The sequence below is a fragment of the Henckelia pumila genome, chromosome 1, assembly GCF_033568475.1.
Source record: "Henckelia pumila isolate YLH828 chromosome 1, ASM3356847v2, whole genome shotgun sequence".
NCBI classification, from domain to species: domain Eukaryota; kingdom Viridiplantae; phylum Streptophyta; class Magnoliopsida; order Lamiales; family Gesneriaceae; genus Henckelia; species Henckelia pumila.
Window position 1 is genome coordinate 80,427,781 of NC_133120.1, and position 23,315 is coordinate 80,451,095.

General features: G+C 34.2%; 2 protein-coding genes and 1 pseudogene across 2 annotated transcripts; 1 reads left to right on the top strand and 2 right to left on the bottom strand.

The window, feature by feature from the left end:
* Positions 1-731: 731 nt before the first annotated feature.
* LOC140874520 (G-box-binding factor 4-like) lies at positions 732-3,610 on the top strand. The gene is made up of 4 exons (XM_073277819.1): positions 732-1,639; positions 1,744-1,815; positions 2,848-2,877; positions 3,205-3,610. Exons 1-4 carry the CDS (start codon positions 944-946, stop codon positions 3,283-3,285), a joined length of 879 nt encoding a protein of 292 aa, XP_073133920.1. The 5' UTR covers positions 732-943; the 3' UTR covers positions 3,286-3,610.
* A 319-nt stretch (positions 3,611-3,929) lies between these two features.
* Positions 3,930-5,993, bottom strand: LOC140876168 (protein ROH1D-like). Its single transcript, XM_073280049.1, has one exon. It carries the CDS (start codon positions 5,353-5,355, stop codon positions 4,201-4,203), a length of 1,155 nt encoding a protein of 384 aa, XP_073136150.1. The 5' UTR covers positions 5,356-5,993; the 3' UTR covers positions 3,930-4,200.
* A 6,888-nt stretch (positions 5,994-12,881) lies between these two features.
* On the bottom strand, positions 12,882-19,220 carry LOC140876167 (PH, RCC1 and FYVE domains-containing protein 1-like; annotated as a pseudogene).
* Positions 19,221-23,315: the final 4,095 nt, after the last annotated feature.

Genomic DNA, 23,315 nt, shown 5'->3' on the forward strand with positions numbered 1-23,315 from the left:
CAAATCTATATAATTGAAACATATGAACTATTTTTTATCTTTGGTTCTTTGCCCTCCTTGGACAAAATTTCTGGATCCGCTCCTGCCTTCATGTTAACCGCTAATGCAATATCATGCAAATTATGTTAGTCATCTAAGCCTATTAGACAAATCTTATGCGACAGACTCGTCTGCTAAAGTATTATTGGTAATAGATAATCAAATCCCTGACCATTAGTCCAATGTTTTCTTACTCTACCAACTCATAAACCCCTCAAGGCCATTGGTTCCAGTTTTTCTTATCTTGTAGATAACTTTGGAACATGCAGCCGCTTTTTTTTTTTAGATAACTCAGCTCTTAGAAACAACGCTAATGACATAAACCACACTACATAAATCTTATGCGATAGACTCATCCAGAAAAACATCAGTAAAAGAAATCAAAGTCATAACTATTGACCAAGTGCTCTACTTCACCAACTTTAGCATCTTCGTAACTTCCAATTATTTGTTTCACGGTGTCTGTTCCCTGTATGGCTGTATTTATACATACCTTAAATTTCTATTAGATTTGTGAGCCCAAAGCTAAAGCCCACTTACTTCACCAATAAGATGGGCGAAGTAAGTGCGCTGGGCTTGGTCAAAAAAGCGTGCAGCATCTCCTCTAATTTGGCTCAAAGTCGCATTACCGGTAGGGGAGGAGTTCTGGAATGCGACTTCAACTGCGAGGAACCGAATCGTGTCCGTACTGTGTCAGTTACAAAACCAAAAGAAAACCGAATGGCCTGCCCTGCACATAATCCCCAAATATTCGCAAAACCCTAGGTTGTCTGCAAAATTACACAATCATACAGATTTTATCCACTACAGTGCCACGCATTTTAAGCTGACGAGGATTTTGGGATACATATTGGGATCAAGCTCAAATTTGTAATTTTTTTTTTCCAATTGTTCGATTATTGAAATGGCGTCGTCGAAGCTTATGGCTTCTTCGGCTACTCGGAAATCTGATCTTAAGCGGAAGCTGTCCGCTTGCTCTTCTACTTCTGGTGCTATAGATTTTCTTAAAAGTGACAGCACCAGCAATGCTCACGATAATTTAGTTACCTTGGATGGGTTTTTGAGAAATGCATATGGGGAAAGGAATACGAGCCCTGATCAAGACCATCGCCGTTCTGCTGGTGAGGCAGAGAGTTGTACTGGCACTTTATTGAATGCGGAGATCACTCTTTTGGATGCTGTTGGAGCTGTGTCTCGAAGTAGCGATGGAGAAGAGGAGCCGCGGAAGTTGGTGAGGAGAACAGCGGAGGAAGTTTGGAGAGAGATCGTGGATGGGAAAAAGAGTGGGCAGCAGCCGAAGGAGGAGATGATGACTTTAGAGGATTTTTTGGTGAAAGCTGCGGCAAAGGAGGAGGAGGAGGAGGCGGTGGCTGCGGTGGACGTTAAGGAGGAGAAGTTGAGCGGGGGGATTTATTCTTACAAGAGTTCTGGAGCTGTGGGAATAGGTATTGGGGTAGGATTGGATGTTGGGGGGTTGGGAAGCGGAAGAGGGAGACGGAGTCTGAGTTTGTTGGAGCCCTTGGATAAGGCGGCACAGCAAAGGCAAAGAAGGATGATTAAGAATAGGGAGAGTGCCGCCAGATCAAGAGAGCGGAAGCAGGTGGGATTTCCTTCTTTTCGATTGCTGCTCGTTTTTATTGATTTGGTTTTTGTGTTGTTTATGTTTTTGAATTATTTTGGGTGTTGGGTTTTGCATATGTTCAGGCTTATCAAGTTGAATTGGAGTCAATGGCAGTGAAGCTAGAGGAAGAAAATGAGCGGCTACTTATAGAAAAGGTAGCTCAACGAGCTTTTCTTGCTTACAATTCCAGCTTGTGGAGTATCATGATGGTTTTTTATGTCTGTAACTCTTCTGTTTTTATTTTATTTTTATTTTTATTTTCTTGGCATTTATGATTCCCTACTGTGTTTACTGACCTGCGTGGTTTGCTTAGTTTTTATTTGGTCGCTGAAAACTAAAGCTGCAAAATTTATTTGTCTGCACATCCCCATAGTTTAGGACCAATCTTTAATGTTAAGGATCTTGAGTATCTGCCGGAATTTTCTTATTTAATTTTCTGTTTACAAAGTTACACTATGGGCAAGTTTAAAGGCATGACACACCATCAATCTCGAATTATGTTCTGAGGGAAACTATCAACCATGGTCCACATTAGGCTCTGGCTTGGTGGACTGGCCGATTGGTGCATCTTGTATTTTTTATTTAAAATTTAAAACATTCACCTTTATTTGGCATCAACTTACTGTGTAGAAGATCATCCTTGCCCTTTAAAGTACTCAGTTGACTTTTTTTTAAGAGCTATTAATTTTCCTTATCAAATGTCTTTCCTGATATCCATATAATATGCTCCAAAGACTTGATTCGTAGTAAAACATTCGTGGGAGTATGACTATTCATTAACCAACCTATATTTTGAAGATAATAAAGTTTTTTTTTAGTTTTCTTTTATATTTAATGCTCTTTTAGGGAATCATGGTGGACCCTTTCACTATTTTTTAGTTAATTGTTACTTGGATTTAAGATAGGTTTGTTAGAAGAGGCTTGTTAAACAAACTATTTTCTGCATCTCCTTGATTTTTTGCATTGCTGAATCTTTTCATCTTGTTAGTGTTTGTCCTTTTTTTATCTCTCTGTGTTATTTAAAAGTAGTATGGCTCTGTCATTGTAGCACTATGCGTCTTGGGATGTTTAGTGTCAATGGCGTTTATTTTTTACTTCTTTGTGTAAAATTTCTTGTAGATCTAGATTGTTTGCATTTACTCCTTCAACTGAGATAAATTTTGTTTCTATGAATTTCCCTGTACCAGGAGAAGCTGACAAAGAAGCGGCTCAAGCAGGTACCAATTTTCTTCTGTAAATATTTCCTAGGAATATAATTGCTTTCTTATAATTTCTTTTACCGAGGAGATCTTTTCTAGATGACAAACAGATATACACTCTTTTGAATTTACATGTAATTTCAGAATGGGTGTTAGTATGTTTTAAATGTGATACTCTGTAATACGACATTAAATTGTTGCTCTTCTTTAGTGCCATCTCAGGAAAATCCAAGTTAAGGTGTAGTGTTTAAGCTTTTTTTGCATGTGGATATTTTGTTTTCTCACTTCGGCTTCACACGCAACAGTAACTCATTTTTGAGTTTGTAATAATTGTCTTTCTTTCAGCTTATGGAGAATGTTATCCCTATAGTAGAGAAGCAGAAACCAGCGCGTGTTTTGCGGAGAGTTCGCTCTATGTTGTGGTAATGATCCATTTCCACTACTAGACATATAATGGAACTTGAATGCTGCCTTCGTCACTATCAGATTAGCAATTTTTAGTACCATTCTATAGTTCTGGATATTGTTGAACTGTAAGAACAGCAGTATTAGTTCTTGCTGTAAAGTGAAATAGCTATAGGATTATATATATGATTTGTGCATGAAAAATAAGTAGAGACGAAGAACTCTCTTAAATGTATCTATATACATACATGATACGACGTGAATTCCTCGATCACTGTGCTAGTATGTTGGAAGGGAAGGATATCAGAGACTGACCTGATGTATTATTCTTGTACTGTTTTATAAAATATTTTTTTGTGCATCTGTATTCACTAATAATTATGATTAGCATATCATATTTTGCTTCGAAATGAAACCTCGCAATTTCTAAAGTGGTAAAGGCTACACAAACATCTGCCCTCCAGCAATATGCGATCAATCTAAAAAAATTAGGATATTTCACTGGGAAAATACGGTGATCATTCTTATTTATTCATGAACATGGCTTTATATAAAAACAACAGTGGCACTAATGCGACATCAAGAGTTGTAGGTATTCTAATTCTATTTACCAAAAAAAAAAAAAAAGCAAGCAAAGAAAGAAAGAAAGAGAGAAAAGTCGAGCATTGATAAATGAAAACTTGCTCCATAATTTCACGATGCATTTTAAAAACAAAAAGAAAAGATGAAGAGCATAGAGCCATCATGACATGGGAAAGTTTGTCCTTCTACTACTTTCTTTACATAATGATTTCTCGTTATAGATGAATAACACATCTAATTCTAGGTAAGTTAGCTCGCGGCGACGATGTTTCTGTATTCCTAGGAAACGGAGAATCGTAGAAACTCTACAAATTCAACAAACCGCAGGGATGGTTACACTGACTTGCATATCAGTTAACGGGAATTTGCTCGCCCAATCGAGTTCAGACCCTCGGCCCTGCCACGCACAATCCTATGGAACACTTCTCTAACCTGGCGTTCCAACGGATCCAATCCCTCCTTTATGGCTTCATACACAACTCCTAAATCTTGAACTCTTTGCCTCACTTCATTTTCCTTTTCCTCACTCAACGGGAACGTGATGGAATCAGTAAGCTCATTCATGTTTCTTTCACATTTCTCAATCTCATGAATCTCCTTCAACAATCCACAAGCATTTCTCCGGTCCCGTTTCTTTGACTGCTCCAAGATTCTCTCGTGGAGGGAGAGAATCGGGATGGCCCGAAAATACTGCCTCACTACGGTATGGAGGCCACGATCCTGACAGGGGATCGCGGCCACAAGAGCCCACATCACAAACAAAAGAACATAGTTCATTGTATAAACAGCTACATTTAGTCCATTTGTGGATATCACCTCGTTCGCCCTTGGAGCCACCAAATTGCTGCCAATGGCTTGCAGTTGCTTAGCAGCAGACCACGTCCTTGACACGCTCCACGACAACGACCTGAAATGGCCAACCGACCTCTGTTCCCTCTGCATGTAACTGTGACCAAAAGACCTATTTCTATGAGCAAGAGCCGAGTTAGACTCTTTCTCGTCCAGCATTCCAATGGCCAAATCAACTAAAGCCTTCTTTGCACGTCTAAATTGGCCTTCACCAATACTCCTCTGCTTATCTAATGCACATAGAATAATCTCCAGCTGTTTCTGCCATTGCCTGATCTGCTCGATCCCATCCCGGATTGCGTTACAAACATCCAAAGCCTTGACGCTTCTGTCGAAGAAATCCGAAATGAGTTTATCCATAGGGGGCGTGCTTAATTGGCCCTTGTTGTTGAAAACAATGATCCTGAATTCCTCTTGGCAACATATGAATGAATCTAAAAGCTTCAGAATCCATGGAATCGAGAGAAGATCGTTCGAGTCCGCATCTGATAAATCTTGAAACCGTTCGGATACTTTTCTTTGAAAGGCCTCCAATTCAGTTTCTTGAACAGTGGCCTCGTGTGTAGACTCCACGGAATGGACCTGATCACGGCGCCTGTTCAAAATGGAGAAGCCAAAGCTTGAAGATGACGATGATTCGTGAAGATCCGCACCCACCATCTTTCGGATTCAAACGGAACAGAATTTGAAAGATCAACAAACCTCAAACAATCACATAATTTTATTTCTGTCTTTTGTCGAAAATAGACTCCGATTACAACATAGGGAAACCTTGCCAACAAGTACAAAAACCTTAACTGAATAAAAAGGACAAAAGCAACCAGAATTCAAGAAACCTAATCTTCTTCTTCCAGCAAACACAAATTTAAAACAATCCCAGAAGAAAACCCAAGATTCAAATCACCCCGAACAAAACACAAATTCACAAGAAACGCAGGAAAGCAATCGGGAAAACAAAAAGACAGTTTAATTTCAAGAACCCGTCTCTTAACAACAGAAACCACCCCGATTTACACCGAGAAATGCCCCAAAGACTGAAACTTGATGTATGAAAACAAAATCCACTCAATTTTCAATGATCAGAATGGGAGAAAAATGAACCCCATGAATCAAAAAAACGCTCTCGCTGGTGTGGCGTCTGAGAATGATGGGAATGAGAAGCATTTATTGGAGCAATTAGGACCGCGTATTAAGGTTTGTTGGACGAGAATAGTACAGAATTTCTGTTCAGAAAAGTCTAATAATATTCATGCCCCATCTTTTAACGTAACGAAGGTTGTCGTAATTAATCATCAGTTATGAAAAGTAGGATTTTAAAAGGGAAATCCAAAGACAAAAATGGAGGGCTTTTATTTACTCGCCACAGCCACGGACTGGACACGCATTACTTTATTGCTACCCACTGCCCCTCTTCTCTCTGCAATTTATGGCTCTCTCTGTCTCTGCATGAAAAACAATGAAATGTGTTTTTCTTTTTTTATTATGTTTTTAAAATTAAAGACAACTGTATAATCAAAATATTTTACTTTTTAATTGCAAAATTTTTTTTAGAGAATAGTTGTTCAAATGGTTATTTATTTTTAAAACAAAAAATATTTTACAAAAGTTTTTTAAAATTTTTTTCTCTGAAAATGCTTTATAAATACGGTTCCAAACGACGCCTAAATTTTACAAAGAAGTTTTCCATTCTACCTTTGTTTAATAAAAATTTTTGTAACTAAATAAACAAATCAGTAATTAAAAAAAAAATTAAATAGAGGTGATTGGTAAAAGAGTAGGAAAAATAATACTAAATATAAAATTTTGACTACATATTTGGGAGAAACTAAAAAAAAAAATTCAATTCAAATATATGAGATGCAGGGAGTTTTCTTTCTTTTCTTTTCTTTTTGTTTTTGTTTTTTGTTTTTGTTTTTTTTTTTTTTTTTTTTTTTTTTTTTTTTTTTTTTTTCGCAGTAAGAATGGGCAAAAAAAAAAAAAAAAGGATAGAAGTGATGATTTAATTGAAATGTAAAAAATGGAGAAAAAATATTAAAATTTATTTTCTGAATGAGAGTATGAGACCAACTCCTTCTATCTTGCAACGTGATGTTGTATCTGACTAGAAAATTTGAGTCTTAAATAGGGTATATCAGATATTAATTATGTTGTATAAAAGAAATACTCGTCATTATATTAATTGTGGTATATATAAATATTAAATAATACAATATAAATAATAAAATACAATATAACATAAAAAATTCTCTTTGTAAAATAATACACACGAGATATATAAATTCCACACCTCGATCAACATACTTTTTACACGAAGAGTCAGTTTCTCGAACTGATAAACATCGGACCATTTAATGGGACCTCAGACATTTACGCAACTATCTTAGATATGCATTTAAAATTTACAACTGTAACGTAAATATAAGAATTGTTATCAATAATTTTTTAGTACATGATTGATTTGATGAGACATAGGTTGCGGCCGTTTGTCCCAAAAAAAAAAAACATACAAAGTCATTGTATAGCGTCAAACCATATTTATAGTTTGAAAATGTCTACTTGTAATGTCAAAAAAGTAGGTGGTCTGCCAATAATTTTAAGACCGCTATGCGACATATGCATTATAGTTTAATAATTTGACTTTTAAAAATTGAATATTAACTTGTCACATAATCAATAACAAATTGTAAATAAATCAACAAATTTTAAAATATAAATATATATATCTGACCAACCTGGGTAAAAGAATAGCACGGCAGTCATATTCTTCCCCCATTGTTTGATTTCTTGCATTTTGACTTTGACAAATTCAAGATTGACCGACCAGTTTTTACAGGACTCATTAATGAACCATCCATTTGGAGACGAGAGGGGAAACCCGATCAGTTTTGCTTCGGTTGGATACATTACAAAAATGGTTGGCCGATGTAAAACGTGCCTTGTGGTATGTCAAACCCTTCCTTTAGCACATCCCTTCACGTCACAAAATCGCAGTTCAGTTTCGACATGCTATCGCCCCTCTGATCTTGAGGATCACGACGGCGGGTTATGGCATCATCGATACATTCACATAAAGCTAGTCCCAAATCATCAATAGCTAGCACCAAAATGAAAATAATAAATGTTACAAACAATAACAACTGCAACACGAAGAACAATACAGATATCAGAGGACAAACAGAAGAAGAAGAAGATGATGAAGAACATACTCAACAAAAGCCCTCAGTTCATATATTTGTGATAAAACAAGTCACCGGCAGTTTAAGGCTACCAACATTTGCCAAAGCACCTTCAGCACCACCATGAATAGATAATATATAGATAGATAGATAGATAGATAGATAAATAAATAAATAAATAGACAGATATATAGATAGATAGATAAAAGGCGATTGGATATTGCCAGAGCAATTCTTAGAATAGACCATTTCCAGACGATTTCTTACCGCCTGAAAACAGTCGAAAGGGATAATTGCATTTCGGTCCCCTAATCCATGGGATACAAAGGGCAATAACAAATGGCAGCCAATTAAACTGCTCAATTCACAAACTTTCTTTTACATCCTTGGGCTGTCATTGCACAGGGTTTTTCCTACTATGTATAGAAAAATGCGATCAAGCAAAAGCATGTCCAGAAATTGAGTGTCACTAGAGTAACATGTCCAACGACAAAAAATTCCAACAAAAAGATAGTGTTTGAAAATCCTTTAAAAAGTGATTATGATAGTTGTAAGCTTAAATTAACTAAACATTATACATAAAGATTTAGTCTTTAAGCTTAAATCAACTAATCATTATAGGTAAACTATGTCCCAAAAACAATCAAGATCACGCACGAACATAGAAATGTAAAACCAGATTTCACAGCTTCTGAAAAATCAAAATCAGCGTAAAATACCGAGGGAGATTTCATCGCAGCCATTTTTCCACACCACTGCAACAAGCAACAAACGAGCATCTGCAAGTTTCTGATTTATGTGTACATTTTGTGCGATACAGTGGAAATAGAGCAAAAGAGAGTTGACGGTGGAGCGGAGGAGTCAGCAAATCCCTTCAGTGCATGAAGGAAATGTGACGAATCCAACCCATCTAGCCACCTCAATTTGTTAAAACTTTGCATAATCGAGCAATTTCTGAGATAAACGATCAAGCGCGTGCAAATTACGGCTAGGGTTGCATCGGCCGAGCTGATGGAAATATATTGTATTCATTGGATTTGGGAATTCCCGACAAACGGAGTTTAACTTGAATTTATATATTATTAGAATTTTAATGGGCTGAAGCAAAGAAATGGGCCCATGGGCCATATAGAGGCCCGTTTACTTCAGCCACTACCCAAATTCTCTCTCAGTTTAAGACTAATAGACTACTTTTGTTTTTTTCTAAAAAAAAAATTTAAAAATATTTAGTTTTAATCATAGTTAATAATTCGAAGAGTTTTAAAAGTCAAGAATTATTTAAAAAAAATAAAAAAACTCTTGTGAAACGGTTTTACGGATAAATTTTATTAAACGAATCCCCTAATTGGGTCACTCGTTAGAATGTATTATTTTTTATATCAAAAGTATAAATTTTTACTATAAATATGAATATGTTTGACCCATTTTTTACAAAAGACCAACTCAAAAAAAGTCTATAGTTACCGTGTATTTTTCTAGTATTTATTTGTACAAATATCATTTGCAAATGTCGTGGGTTTAATTATATATAGTTTATTTTTTGACGGGGTTTAATTATATATAGTTAAAATACTATCTAGATATGAAAATTTTTGTTATTTTAAAATTAACGGTATTTCTTCCTTTTTTTTAGCAGTTACGTGATTGTCTAAAAATTTAAAAATATAGATAAATATAATATTATTAAATTTTCTTCCTATGTTTTTATCAAAAAAATTTAAAAATATAGATAAATATAATATTATTAAATTTAAAATTATAGATAAAGATATAAGTGAAATATTTAAAAACGATATTATTTTAGGAAAAAAAAAATGCATCCATAAATTTGCTCTTACCATCTTTATAGATGGATACTCATGGATCTGGATCCTCTGCTGAGAGAGAAACATCACAGAATAATATAGATTTCTGTAATTCATATCACAAGACTAAATAATTAATTATTTAATTAATTACACACATAAAATATTGAAATCATGTATATTTTAATGCACAGTATCATATGTTGTTTCTCTCTCCACAGCAGATGATCTTTTTCCGATACTCATACACCCTTTTTTTGTTTGATTTTAAAAGGGTTGACTCCAAAGGAGATCCCATCCCACATGAGTCAGAAGCACATTGGCTAATGCGGGGTTAAATCGAGGGATGTGCACGAGGTGCATGGACCTGAGGGAGGGAGCAACATGATCAATCCCCAGAGCATACCCCACAATATTTCAGCAGAGAATATGCTCCACACGATAATCGAACTCGCAACGCTAGAAAATTTTTTTTCACGTCACCTCGGCTCTTACAAACTTGTCTATGCCTCTGCGGGGCCCTTTTTTTTGTTTGATTACTTTTCCTTTTTATTGTTCAAAGAACGGTTGTTTTGTCAAGTGTATACAAACTTTATATATGAGAAATGATATTTAGTAGTTATCTAACGAGAGACTATGCAATAATAAGATCTTGCTTCGGACGAGTCACATATTGAACATTTCGCTTGGTTTCTAGTCTTATAAAGACGATTATTGCTTTATGGAATTTTTTGATATCATGGTTTATAATTATAGTAATTCTTTTAATCAAGACCTCACCAAATTAGAAGCTAGTTACTATAACCGTCCCAACTTTAATTAATCAACTAGTATTCTGTTGTACGCGTTATGTGCTCGTATAGTCCGTTTTTTTAATGAAAATAAAAAATAAAAAAAATTGTAAAATTTAAAAATAAAAAAAATAGTGTTTTCATAAACAACTATTCACAAAACACAATAGATATATCAATTTTATAAAGTGAGTGATATTTTTGTAAATAAAAAAACATCAAAGTTCACAAAGTGAGTGTCATTTTGATAAATAACAAAACATCTAATGGATAAAAAAGAGAAATCCATATAAAATGACTAATTTGCTTAATAATATTTTATTAAAAATTAAGTTCAGATATAACGGTAATTTCAAATCAAACTTCATCAATTAATTAGAAGATAGTTAATTATATGGTATCTACTATAATAAGATAATAATAAGATATATATATATATATATATATATATATATATATATATATATATATAGACACACACACACACATACTAATATTCGCGTCCCTTTCCATGCGATGCATGCTTATAAGGTCAAAAAAGTCCACTAGCTTAATTACGATAAATTAATTAAATTATTTGATTTATTGCATGTTATTTAAAATATTTAATTGTTATGTTTAATTATGTGATTTATGTTAATGCCTGAGAAATTTATGTGTTGTGATAATATTTTCAAAGTTTTCAGGTTTGATATTTAATTCTGGACCAAAGGGACGAGACTAGCCTTCGAAACGAGTTAAGAAAAATATTTTATGCTTAAAATACAAATTTGATGCAGTGTATTTTGTGGTAAGGAGAATTAATTTTTTTTTTTTTAAAAAGTTTATTTGCAACTAATGGGCCAACTCTCAAGCCCATTAGTCATAATTTTTTTAGGCGTCAAAATAATTTCACCATTCATTTTTTTCAAAATTTCTAGACGTCGTTCTCCTTTCCCCTCTTTTTCTAATACATGCTTCAAAGGCTGCATCAAGGCTAAGGCAAAATTTTTTCAAGTTTATCGAGGCTAGAACGTTCTGCAGTCCAGGTTAAATCCAAACAATCAAATCCAGGCAAGTTTTTACGGTTTTGAAACTCATTCAAAAATATATATATTTTTAAGGTAAAACCCTAGATGTTTGATTGATGATCTATGCATGTTTTCTTGAAAAATTTATGAATATGTTGCTTGATGGTGATACGTGAAGCATTCCTGATGTATCCGGTTCAAGTTTATTGAGTTTTGAACGACTTGAACACAAGAAATCAGATTTTTGGGAAAAAGGTTTGAAAGAAAGATGCATGTATGTTACGTTTTGCATGAGAAGTATATGTAATGTTTTTTCTTATTTAAATTTTAAAGTTTTAGAAAAATACTTTTTATGAATTATGCTTGCTGACGTTACAATTATACCGTTAAAATAATTATATAAATATGATAATTTGTGTTATTTTCAAATTAGTTATTTTTCATATTTTTTTATTAGCAGTGATATAGTAATTTAAAATTTTTTAAAAAATAGATAAATATAGAGTTGAATTTTAAAAAATATACATATAATATAAATAAATATACGATTGAAATATTAAAAAACGAAAGACTTATTTCAGAAAATTATAAAACAAAAGGTTTCATCGTTAAAATTATATATATGATATAAATTAAAATTCTAAATAAGACTTTACCTAATACTTGTTTACTTTATGTATATTTTTAAAATTTTATAATATATTATCAAATCACTCATAGCAAAAAAAAAAAAAAGAAAGAAAAGAAAAGAAAGGGAACATATGAAAAAATCTCTAAATATAACTCAAATATCCATAAATAATTACGGGTTATTTTATGCTACACCGGGAGTGTTTCTTCCCCTATTTCAATACCATTAGATCATGTGAGATCCATATATTTTTATTGAAATTGACATATGTCTTGATGATCTAATGGTTGATATTTGACCACATCATGAGGGAGAAGTACTCCAGGTGTAGCATAGAATAATCCAGATAACTACCGTAAAAAATATCCATAGATAATTATGAAATTTAATAAACAGGGATAAGATAACATCATGTTTATATGGAATTGTGAAGGATCAGTATTACTCGTATCTTTTGACATGGATTCATGTTCTGAATTCCGGAATTTTGTTTCTATTAATATTAATTTTTTATATATATTTCTTTTTTTTCGTTAGTGTGAGTGAGTTTATATGATTGCAAACTCGAAATAGTTACGTTTGTGTAGATATTATTAAAATATTTAACATGTCCAACATAAACCTCTTTTTTAAAAAAGTAACTTTTGTAAGTGAAGTTTGTATATGCTTTGTTCCCAAATAGTTTTTGGAGCGATTTAAGTTTGAGTAATAGCATATAGCCATATACATGGATAGCTCGAATTTTATTTATATGGGTCACGGCTTGAAACTTATTTAACTGAACAATATCACAATTGGCAACATGTATACAAGTACACACACTATACAACACCGCTTGAAAACAGTGTAAAATGGAATAAGAAAAGCTAACTAAAAACAATAATGAGAGAGTGAGAAATGTAGAAAAGGAAACCAAAACTAAAATAAAACTGGGAATTACGCTAAGTTAAAGCGGACAACTTTCTCAATATACAACTATACATATGCTTTAACTAAAACTGGGAAGAAGGTGAAAAAGCACCTTCTTGTCTCTGGCCAGCCTGGCCAGAAACCGTTGACTTGTCGGATGACACGCGAATGCTATATCGCTCGTAAACTTTTTCTCGGTTCTCCGACCACCACAGTTCCGCTTGGTGTTCCCCAAATCTCCTCCGGCTGGCAAGCAAAAGTTGAAAAGAAATGATTTTAAGACTAAACAATTTAGGACAAGTTCATCAACATAGTTCCTTGAAACTAGAAAAGACGATTCCACGTACCTGAATCGCACACGTTTGAGATCTCTAGTTCCATCTCGAAGGGTTACAAGTGTAGTATAAACACCAGGTTCATATTGTTCGATCCATTCAGCTTCAACTTGATGACTAGCATTACCAGGATTTTCCGAGTTCGTAGATTTCAAGCCATTTTCGCCATCCTTGTAATGCCCGGATTCTTCTGAGCGGTCAGTTGTCTCGTTAGAGGTGGCGAGTCCTAGTCCAGGAGTGACTGAGCTACGATTTTCATTCGTCGCAATGGTGTTCCCCGAAAATTCCGGATATCCGAGAATGCCATTTTGTAAATTTGAATCATTCGCAGGGTAAGAGGCTGAGTGAGAACTATTGATTGAATCGGATCGAGAAATTCTCTCCCCATTTGCTCCCCGATAGTGTAGACCATTCGGTAGGTAAACTAGCTTGAGGCTTTCGGGGTCGTATGCACCAGGTGGCAATCTCTCTGCCATATCTTTCAGCTGGAAAATGAAACATCAAGGGTCGACAATCAACTTCTCTTTACGATCATAAAACAAACAAGAACACGATTTGAGAGCGATTCGAATACAGAAATAACCAGATCGGACATTTTCTTGAGCCAGTGGACATCAAATTTACACAAAAATACACGAAATTAAACCTGACCTGTGCAGCAAGCGACTTGATAACTTCTTTGGCAGCGTTGCATTTGGCAGATTCCTCGGCAGCTAAAATCATTGCTTCCTGTGCTTTCTTAGCTGAATTCTGAATCTCAGATTCTTGCTTTTCGCATCGCTTTCGAAGGTTCTCCACCTAACAAAGCTCAAGATCAAGAATTGACCAAAACAAGAAAACAAAAAAGAGCAATCTTTTCAAAATGTAAAGCCAAGAAATGTACCTGCGCCCGCAATCTGTGCACTTCTTGACTCAGAAGTTCATTGGTCTTCTTTAAACTCTCAGTAATACTTTTCGAAAAAGAAAGCCCTGATGTTGTAGGAACTGGTGTTGCAGATCGTGGGGGGCTTGCCTTTCTCGAGAAAGGGGACACAGACCTAGAACTAACATTGGAAGGCGAAAGAATTGATTTCTGAACTGATCGATGCACAGCAAAGTTCGTGGACATGACAGCATCTCTCAACTGCGATAAAGATACTTGAGAAGAGCCACCTAAAGAGAATGTGTCTGATTTCTTCCCTTGTTTGGCTGCTTTTGTATCCAACTGTTTAATCAAATCAAAGTTCAGCGATGGCATCGACGACTTCGACAACCACAAATCAGCCTTGTCCAACCGGTCCTTGTTTTCACCAGAAACTCGGGAAATGCCATTTCTCAAGCTGTTCGATCCCGCTTCTTCCAACTTGCTTAGTTTTGTAAAACAGGAATCACATACACGATGAGGTTTGCTTGGATTAGGCGCCAATACAGCTCGTATTGCTTTTCTTGAACTGCAAGCATGGCAGTGTACTAATCCGCAATTATAGCAATTATGCCTTTTTCTAGTAAACCCAAAAGCCTGCCTACAAGCCGAGCATTGGGACTGCTCGGCACCTGAAACCCATTTGTGAAGACATATAGCAGCACTGTAATTCGCACCACAGGCGATAAATTTAACGTGCCGATCTTTTAGAGCTTCAAGTAAAGTTGGTGTCTTTCTATCTTCGACATCGCCATGGCCCAGCCTCCCATTAGCTCCTTTACCCCACGTGAAGACCTCATTTTTAGATGTCAACACAGCCACATGATATGCGCCACAAGAGATTTCTTCAACATATTCACCCGTAATATTGTCTTCTACCAAGCAAGGCATTTTTCCATCAAATCGAGGATTTCCGAGCTGGCCGTAGACTGTACTTCCCATTGTGAAAACAAGACCAGATGTAGTCAACGCAACAGTTAAACTATGCCCACAGCCTATCTTGTGAAGATTGTAGTCTATTAGCCCAGACACACAAGTGGGGCTCAGTCGGGGTTCCTTGTCGCCATGTCCAAGGCGATTCTTATCACCATCACCCCACGTAAACAATTTCCCAGATGCAACACTCGCACTAGACTGGGTTACGATAACCTCAACAACAGCAGCAGTATGCCAAACTCCACATGCAACAGCAATTGTCCTCAAGCCTGACAGAGACTCGACCTCCCTTGGATACAAGACATTTTCTCTATTGCCATGGCCTAGAGCTCCAAAAGTTCCATCCCCAAATGTAAACAGCTGTCCGGTGGATGTGATCAACGCTGTATGCCATGTACCACAAGTAACCTTTGCAACTCGAAGTCCCTCCAGCAGGCCTGAAATTCTTTTCGGTATCCAGTGACAGATATCTGTGCCATGACCCAAGAGCCCAGCATTATGTGTACCATCACCCCATGTGTAAAGTTCACCGGACATTGTAGCAGCACATGAGTGAAACTCTCCACATGCAACTAAATCAACACTGCAGGAGGATAAGGAATCAATCAGACGAGGTTGCGATACATTTTTCCCAACTCCATGACCGAGCCGTCCTCCAGATTCTTCACCCCAACTGAAGACTTCACCTTGCCTCGTCACTAGAGTGGCGTGCCTGACCCACAAGCTATATGATGAACATCAAGAACGATGCAACATTCTAATGGTTTCGGGAGAAGAACATCAGCCCTTGTGCTAATGGCGGTAGCATTCTTCTCTGGCCCAACCTTGACGACATTATCACATAAAACCTCACCCCATATATATACATCACCCGAAGCATCACAATCATCAGGTGCTGAACCATGACTGGAAGTACTGGGGACACTAGATATGCTAACCCGCAAAGCATCTGAACCAGATCCTTTCACTTGCATATTTGTTTGATCCAATGCTACATATGACCTATCTGAACGAAATGAATTATCTGGACGATAGCTCTTCAGAGAACTAGTAGTCGGACAATTTAATGTCAAGTCTCTGCTTTCCTGTAATATAGATGACAGGTCAAAACATTACAATACCTTTCCATGACAGATGAACTAGAGGAGAGATGTTGTTTGAGCCCACAATTAAGAGCATTCCGAATATTTGTATTGTTTGGGAACTTAATGGACATACCAGTATGTCATTTTACTAGAACAGTGGTAGTGCCTGAATAAAAACAACATCAAAAAAAATATAATTCATAAAACTCACATCAAAATAGAGACCTTCGTCACCCCATCCATCAATTTTTGAACGCCCAGCTTGTCGAGATGATATCAACGTCTTAAGTCCTTCTGTCCAGATTTCTGCATCAACTTTGTCTTTGCAGATCTGGTGCCAAAACAAGAAACAGGTATGGATCAATAATAAAGAAGCAAAAACTATAACGAAAATTTGTTAAAGGAAACTTTTGGTGCCACCAACCAGGTCAAGGGACTGTTTTCCGTCATTATAAATGATGGAGAAGGCCAATTTGTCTTTCTCAGAGTGCAAATTTCGTTGGAACACAGCCTGGCACAAGTTCAAAAGAATCAATAAAACAGAAGTTAAGATATTAGATGTACTGCAGATGATGAATGTGAAGTGAAAATATATTTTGAGACAAATTAGGAAAAAGCATATTATTAACATAACATAGCAATTCCAAAATCTCACAGTTCTTTGTCCGGCAATAATTCTTGAAACTGAAGCTAAATTCAAACGTCTTTCACCGCTATTAGAGATCCAGATTAAAGATGCTCCATCCTGCAATATTAAAACTAAAACAACCATCAGCATGGCAAAGAACAAAGTTGTCAAAGAGACTGAAAATGTTCTGAGTGGATGACTTACATAACTTCTGTCACACATGAACAATATGAATAAACCAAAAAAACATAAAGAAACAAAAGGAGTCGGAGAAAAGAGAAGGAAACAAAAGAAAACGAGTAACTGCGTACATAAAAAAATGATAGTTGAAGTGTGAGTATGAAATTATCATGTCAAGTCTATGGGACTTACATCAGAGAGTCTAAATGGATAAATTTTAGGATTGCCCTTACGACCATATTTTAGAAGTTGAGCACCCTTCTTCAGAGCAATCAATGCCTACATAGAGTAAAACAAACCGATCATAACCAAAGATACTTGCAGGTGAGAAACAAAATCTGATATACCAACAATGATTAGTCAAAGTTGCAGAAAAATACATGTTATGAGTTTAAAGCTTATACCAAAAGTTAAAATCCAATCTCCGATTACTGACTCTCGCATCTCAAGTTACTGATGAATCATGCACAGCACCAGTTTTCATAAAATATAAACATCACAATTCACACCAATAAGAATTCACTTTTCCACGATAGCTACCGTAATGGAATTCAAAATGCATGTTTGTTTTTCCCTATTCAGTGCATGCGACAAGTTCCCCAGTGCACTTGAAATTGGAAAGTTGCAACAGGTTATTTTCGATACAGGGATGAGCTACTAGTTCTTATCTTCTACTATGCTTGACACTTGCTCTCTGCTCAAGCCGATGGGATGTTTGTCATATCTTTCATATATTCATTCAATGCTCGAATTGGTCGATGTTGGAAATGTGTTACGCCAAGTAAAGCATTCGTTTATGGAATTCTCTTAATCTCAGCTACAAAATGTACGTGATTGTTCGATTTACACAGGTTAACCAGTAACTAGGCGTCTAAATACTGCTTTTATCAATTTAGTTGTTTGATCATTCGAGTCTTGACAAAATATTTGGTAAATTCAAGGCCAAAAAGCAAAAGGAAAAAGAATAAGAAACTAAATTAACAAGGCAATTGATCCCACAAATTACCATCTGAATCAAACCACAGGCACATTACAGAATAATCAACGCTAGAATAATCAAGAGAATTATGCAAGGGAATAAATGGCATTAGGTAGTCCGCACCCAGGGGCTGTAGAAATTAAAATCTCTGGAAAATCTCATATTATGAGCTTGCAAAGGAAAAGAAAATGAGTAGATGTTGATTTTTAGCAACATAAACAATGGTTTGTTTTCCTAAGAAAACAAATAGCCATAAAAATCACATTTTTGAAGGAACAGAAAATACCCGCTCGATGTCACGGCCGGCAAGATCTTCCATTCCATGTGAAACGCTCACCTCCGCCCCACCGCCGCCGCCACCCCCTTACGCTCATTATCACGGCGGCTCTCTGCCACCATCCACAGAAACACCCGGCTTCCCTCCTCCTACCCCTCTCAAGTCACCAAAACCTCCAAATACAACAAAAAAATCACGCCTTTAACCTCCCACAGATCTGCAACACTCAACCCGAAAAACACAAGTCTTGAAGCTCACTCTTTTTTTTTCCCAGAAGTAAGAATGTTCAAACAAAACTCCCCCGTCTCGTAAAAGACTGAACTTGGCAGTGTCCCTTTGCGGAAAAAAGCTGCTTCCGGCGCCGGAAGAACCAGCTCCCGGTCCAAACAGATTCCGGGCGATGGTACAAAAACACAGCCAGAAATATGGGAAAATGGAGAAGAAAACAAAGTGGTTTCCGCGCAAGAGAAAAATCCGGACTACAGAATCAAATTTAAAGAAAAAGAGTAGAGAAACATGATCAGCAGAAGCGGCAGAAATTCCGAAATCTTGCCTGAGAACCCCACAAGCATTAAGCAGTGAGGTGATGTCGGGGAGTCGTACCTTTGCTTCCACTCAAACACATTGCCCGGTTTTCAATTTTCTCTCTCTTTTTTTTCTTTCTTTTCTTTTCTTTGGAATTATCACTCATGAAATTGTAAACAGTCACTGCTCCATTAATCTTGAACAAAGTACGAGAAAAATTTATCACGTGTGTTGTTTTTAATGTGAATAATGATAGCCCATCTTATTTGTTGAAATTTATGAATCAAGGCCTTTGAAGAAGATGATTGGATTAGTACATATAAACACTTTTTGAAGATGAATGAATAAATAATCCTAGGCTTAAAGTCTAGTCTAGGACTACTTTTTTTCTCGGTTTAGATTCAGACAATTAATCATAAGCTTGATTGGCCTAACTGGATGAGTCTTCGAGGGTTATTGTTTGGCATATTTGCTATATTTTATCTTATTTATTTATAATAAATTATTGAATACAAATCACTATATTTATTATCTTTGGGTTTTAAAACATGAGTAATACTTTTTTTAGAAGAATAATATAAATAAAATATCCATTATAAAATTTAATGTGAATTTATAAATTTGTTCTAAAGTTATTGCACCTATTACGAAAATTAATGTTTAATGAATAAGTTTATTGTGAGACGAGTCAACTAAACTCATATTTACAATAAGAGTAAATACTTTTAAAATAAAAAGTAATGTTTTTTCACGGATGACTCAAATAAAAAACACGTCTCACAAAATTAACCCGTGAGACAATCTCATAAAAAATTTTCATGTGTGTATAAAATATTACATTATCCTCGTGATATTGATTGTCTCATAATTAAAAAACAATGGTTTTTTTCATTATAAGTAATTTGTTTTTTTGTTTTTTTTTGCTTTACTTTTTTTCTCGACTATTTTAAGATTAAAAAAAATTATTTTTTAGGGGAGTTAATTTATTTTTTATTTTTAGAAATATGAACAGATTAGTGTTTTGGAAGAATGATTTAAAATGATTTTTTATTATTGAAACGACTAAAAAAATAAGTAGTTAATTTTTTTATATAATGTATGTTACTTTCTAAAAACTAAATAAAAATGAATTGTAACTGGTTTATCATTAACTTCTCAAAATAATATATATATATATATATATATATATATATATATATTGATTTTGAAGTACATTTAGTGTGTGTAACTAAATAATATCTATCAATAAATTTAAATAAATAAAATGTGCCCAAATTTATCATTAATTTTCGATACATATAAACATAAAAGTATATTTGATAAATAAAACGACTAAGAGTACATTCGATAAATATAATACATAAAAATTATGATTTTCAGTAAATTATGAAGGGTAAATTGGCAGGTACGTAGAAGCAATAAATAAATATAAACAACATAGAAGCAGAAATAAGTCAAATATGAAGGGTAAATTTCTGTTTATTTTTGGCTCTAAAACTAGATACCTAAAGTCTATAGACATGACTTTTTCCTATTTATTGCCTCTGAATAAACAAAAACAAAAACAGGTTCAAAAACAGTCTCTGAAATGGGATCATAATTTATTTATTGACTTTTAAGATATAGATCACAATTTTCTACAATTATTTAGGTGCGCTTCTATATTTTGTTAACGAGTACGTAATTTGCATTCACGTCTCCAGCATTTTATGTATTTGACATTTATTTTTTTTATATGTTAATTTTTACATTTGATAAGAGAGATGAATGCAATTATAATTAATATACAAACTCTTATGTCACGAGTCAATTTTGTGAGAAAAACTTTTTATTCGATCCGACATATAAAAAAATTATGTCAAAAATATTATTTTAACTATAAATAATAACCGAGTCGGCCGTATCACATGTATAGAAATACATATTGAAAATGATAAATGAGATTTATTGCAAATATACCACACGATTCTTGCAATGACCATGAGTTGGTGTTTATTAGCCTTCGGGGAGTACAAGGAGAGCAGGTATCTGGCAAGGCGGAGAGCACGTAGATTCAACATATGCCACGCATATACCTCTATGGCATTGTACCCGCATCGCTCTAATGTCGAAGTATCTTTTGATTTGGTCGCGTTTATCGTTTTATTAAATGTTATAATTGACGATAATTCAAATTTTATAAATTATATAAAAATAATTACTGCACCTCGACAAATATTATTATTGAAATGGAAGAATTTTTATTGTAGTTCAAATATACATATTTAGTATAATATACATCCACGTGAACTTCTATTGATTATATAAATATAAATATATCATAATTTTATGTAACTTTTTGATTATCGATCAAGTTATGTTAATCGTATAGCTTTTATCAGTTATATACACATATACGGTATACCAGTAATTGGAATTTGGACCACACAAAATAGCTAGGTATGTAACATAATAAATTAATTAATTAGTATTATGTATGGTATATTTGTAATATAATAATTTTAAAAATTCGATATTGGTCAAACTTGTGATGAGTTCAAAAAGGTCTAAAAGATAATTAACCACATGCATAATACACAATCAACTGAAACAGCATAACATGCAATGACAATAGAATATATATATATATATATATATATATATGAGTTTTGATATGGTGATCACCTATCATGTGCATTTATGTATGCACTTGCTGATGTGACGTTCATTTATTGGATGTAGAGAATGTTACGTCAGCGGTGCACACAAAAATGCACATTATGGGTGCTCATAATATCAAATCTATATATATATATTCAAAAATTTACCATTACATAATATTATTTGTTGCATATATATGTGTGTGTATACATATATTATATATATATATATATGATGATTTAAATAAAACGATAACATCAGTCATGAGTTCGATATATTTCTGTTTATAAGTTTATAGTTTATACTTTGGGGGGAAAAAAATTTATTAGTGTTACACGGACCACAAATGGAAAAATTCGGACCTAGTCAATCTGCGTCATAAATAAATATCACTTTCCGGGCAACTCCATGATAGGACTCCTCGACAGTGAGAGCTTCATCGCGAAAACTGGATAATATTTAGCCACTCTTCTAAAACAATGATATAAATTTAAAATAATCTGTAATTTTTTATTTATTTATTTTAAAAAAAATTGAATGTAAATTGTAAAGTTGAATTTGGTACCCAGATGAGAGAATGTATTTTTCAAGGCCATTCGAGAAAGTGTGGCATAATAATCAATTAAATAAATTAGATTTTTTTTTTTAAAAAAAGGGAACAAATTGATTTCAGTATTTTATTTTCAATAAATAATATATTTAGACTTTTTCCAGCTTACAAATTACAATGATAACAAAGGACTTCAATGGTCAATAATATTTAATTAATTTTGAAAGCCGCGAATTCCTACCTGTCTCATAATTGCTAACGGGTCCGGTGGAACATTTAGGCTTTAGCACTTGTGACTTGCTTTACTTAAATTTACGCAATTTAACAAAAACATTTATAGTTATTTTTAATTTTAAGATATATTAATTATTATGTACTTACTTCTGTTTTTTTTTTTATCCATGATCAAACTCTTGTTTTTTCTTCTTCATTTTATTTTTTTGATTATTAATATGGCTTTGGGTTTTGTTTTTTGTTTTTCCACGGTATAACGGTAACGCATTTGGTCATGTCAAGCATCGGATCCTCATTTTATTTTCTCGTATACTTTTATCGATTGCGTCCATCTTATATCAATAATGTTTACGTCATAATTATTTGATTATTTGATACATCACATGATTTTTTTGTCTAAATATTCAATATAACAAGTTGATAAGAAAAAAGTTATAAACAGGCAAACAGCTCTAAATATAGGGGGAAAAAAAAAAGCAAGCCAAAAGGAAACTGATTGAATAGAAAGAAGAAAGAAAATAATAACACACAAATTAAGCACAAAGAGGATTTTCCAATACAAAGAGTAACTTTGGAAAGAAGAAGCCAAATTTGAAAGAGTCGAGGGGTTTTGATATGACATTACCGACAAGTTTGGTTGGTGCAAAAATATTCAAATATATATACATGGGCCATGCATTTCCCACATTTTATGTTTATTATTATTATTACACTTAATATAATATGTCTTTAAAAAAACAAAAATAGGGAGTGAAATATGTATTCGAGTTACATAACGTACGTGTCTCCTTTTGCAACAATTTTTATTTGATTTATTGTGGGGAATATATCATTGCTAATATTCCCAAACAGGATCATGTGCAAATAATTGGCATGGAAAATATCTCGTGAAGCCATATCGTCAGAAAATTATATTTGTAACATGGAATTAGTTTCAAGTTTTTTCTTTTATTTGACGTTCTATATATTTCCATTTTTTTTAAGAAAATATAAATTATCGGATAGATTATGATGGTTTCCATTGAGCA

Excerpts from the sequence above, each read along its gene's own strand:
- LOC140876168 (XM_073280049.1), bottom strand. The coding sequence starts at position 5,355 with ATGGTGGGTGCGGATCTTCACGAATCATCGTCATCTTCAAGCTTTGGC.
- LOC140874520 (XM_073277819.1), top strand. The coding sequence starts at position 944 with ATGGCGTCGTCGAAGCTTATGGCTTCTTCGGCTACTCGGAAATCTGAT. Across the intron at positions 1,640-1,743 it reads GATCAAGAGAGCGGAAGCAG|GCTTATCAAGTTGAATTGGA; the intron begins GTGGGATTTCCT and ends GCATATGTTCAG. Across the intron at positions 2,878-3,204 it reads CAAAGAAGCGGCTCAAGCAG|CTTATGGAGAATGTTATCCC; the intron begins GTACCAATTTTC and ends TCTTTCTTTCAG.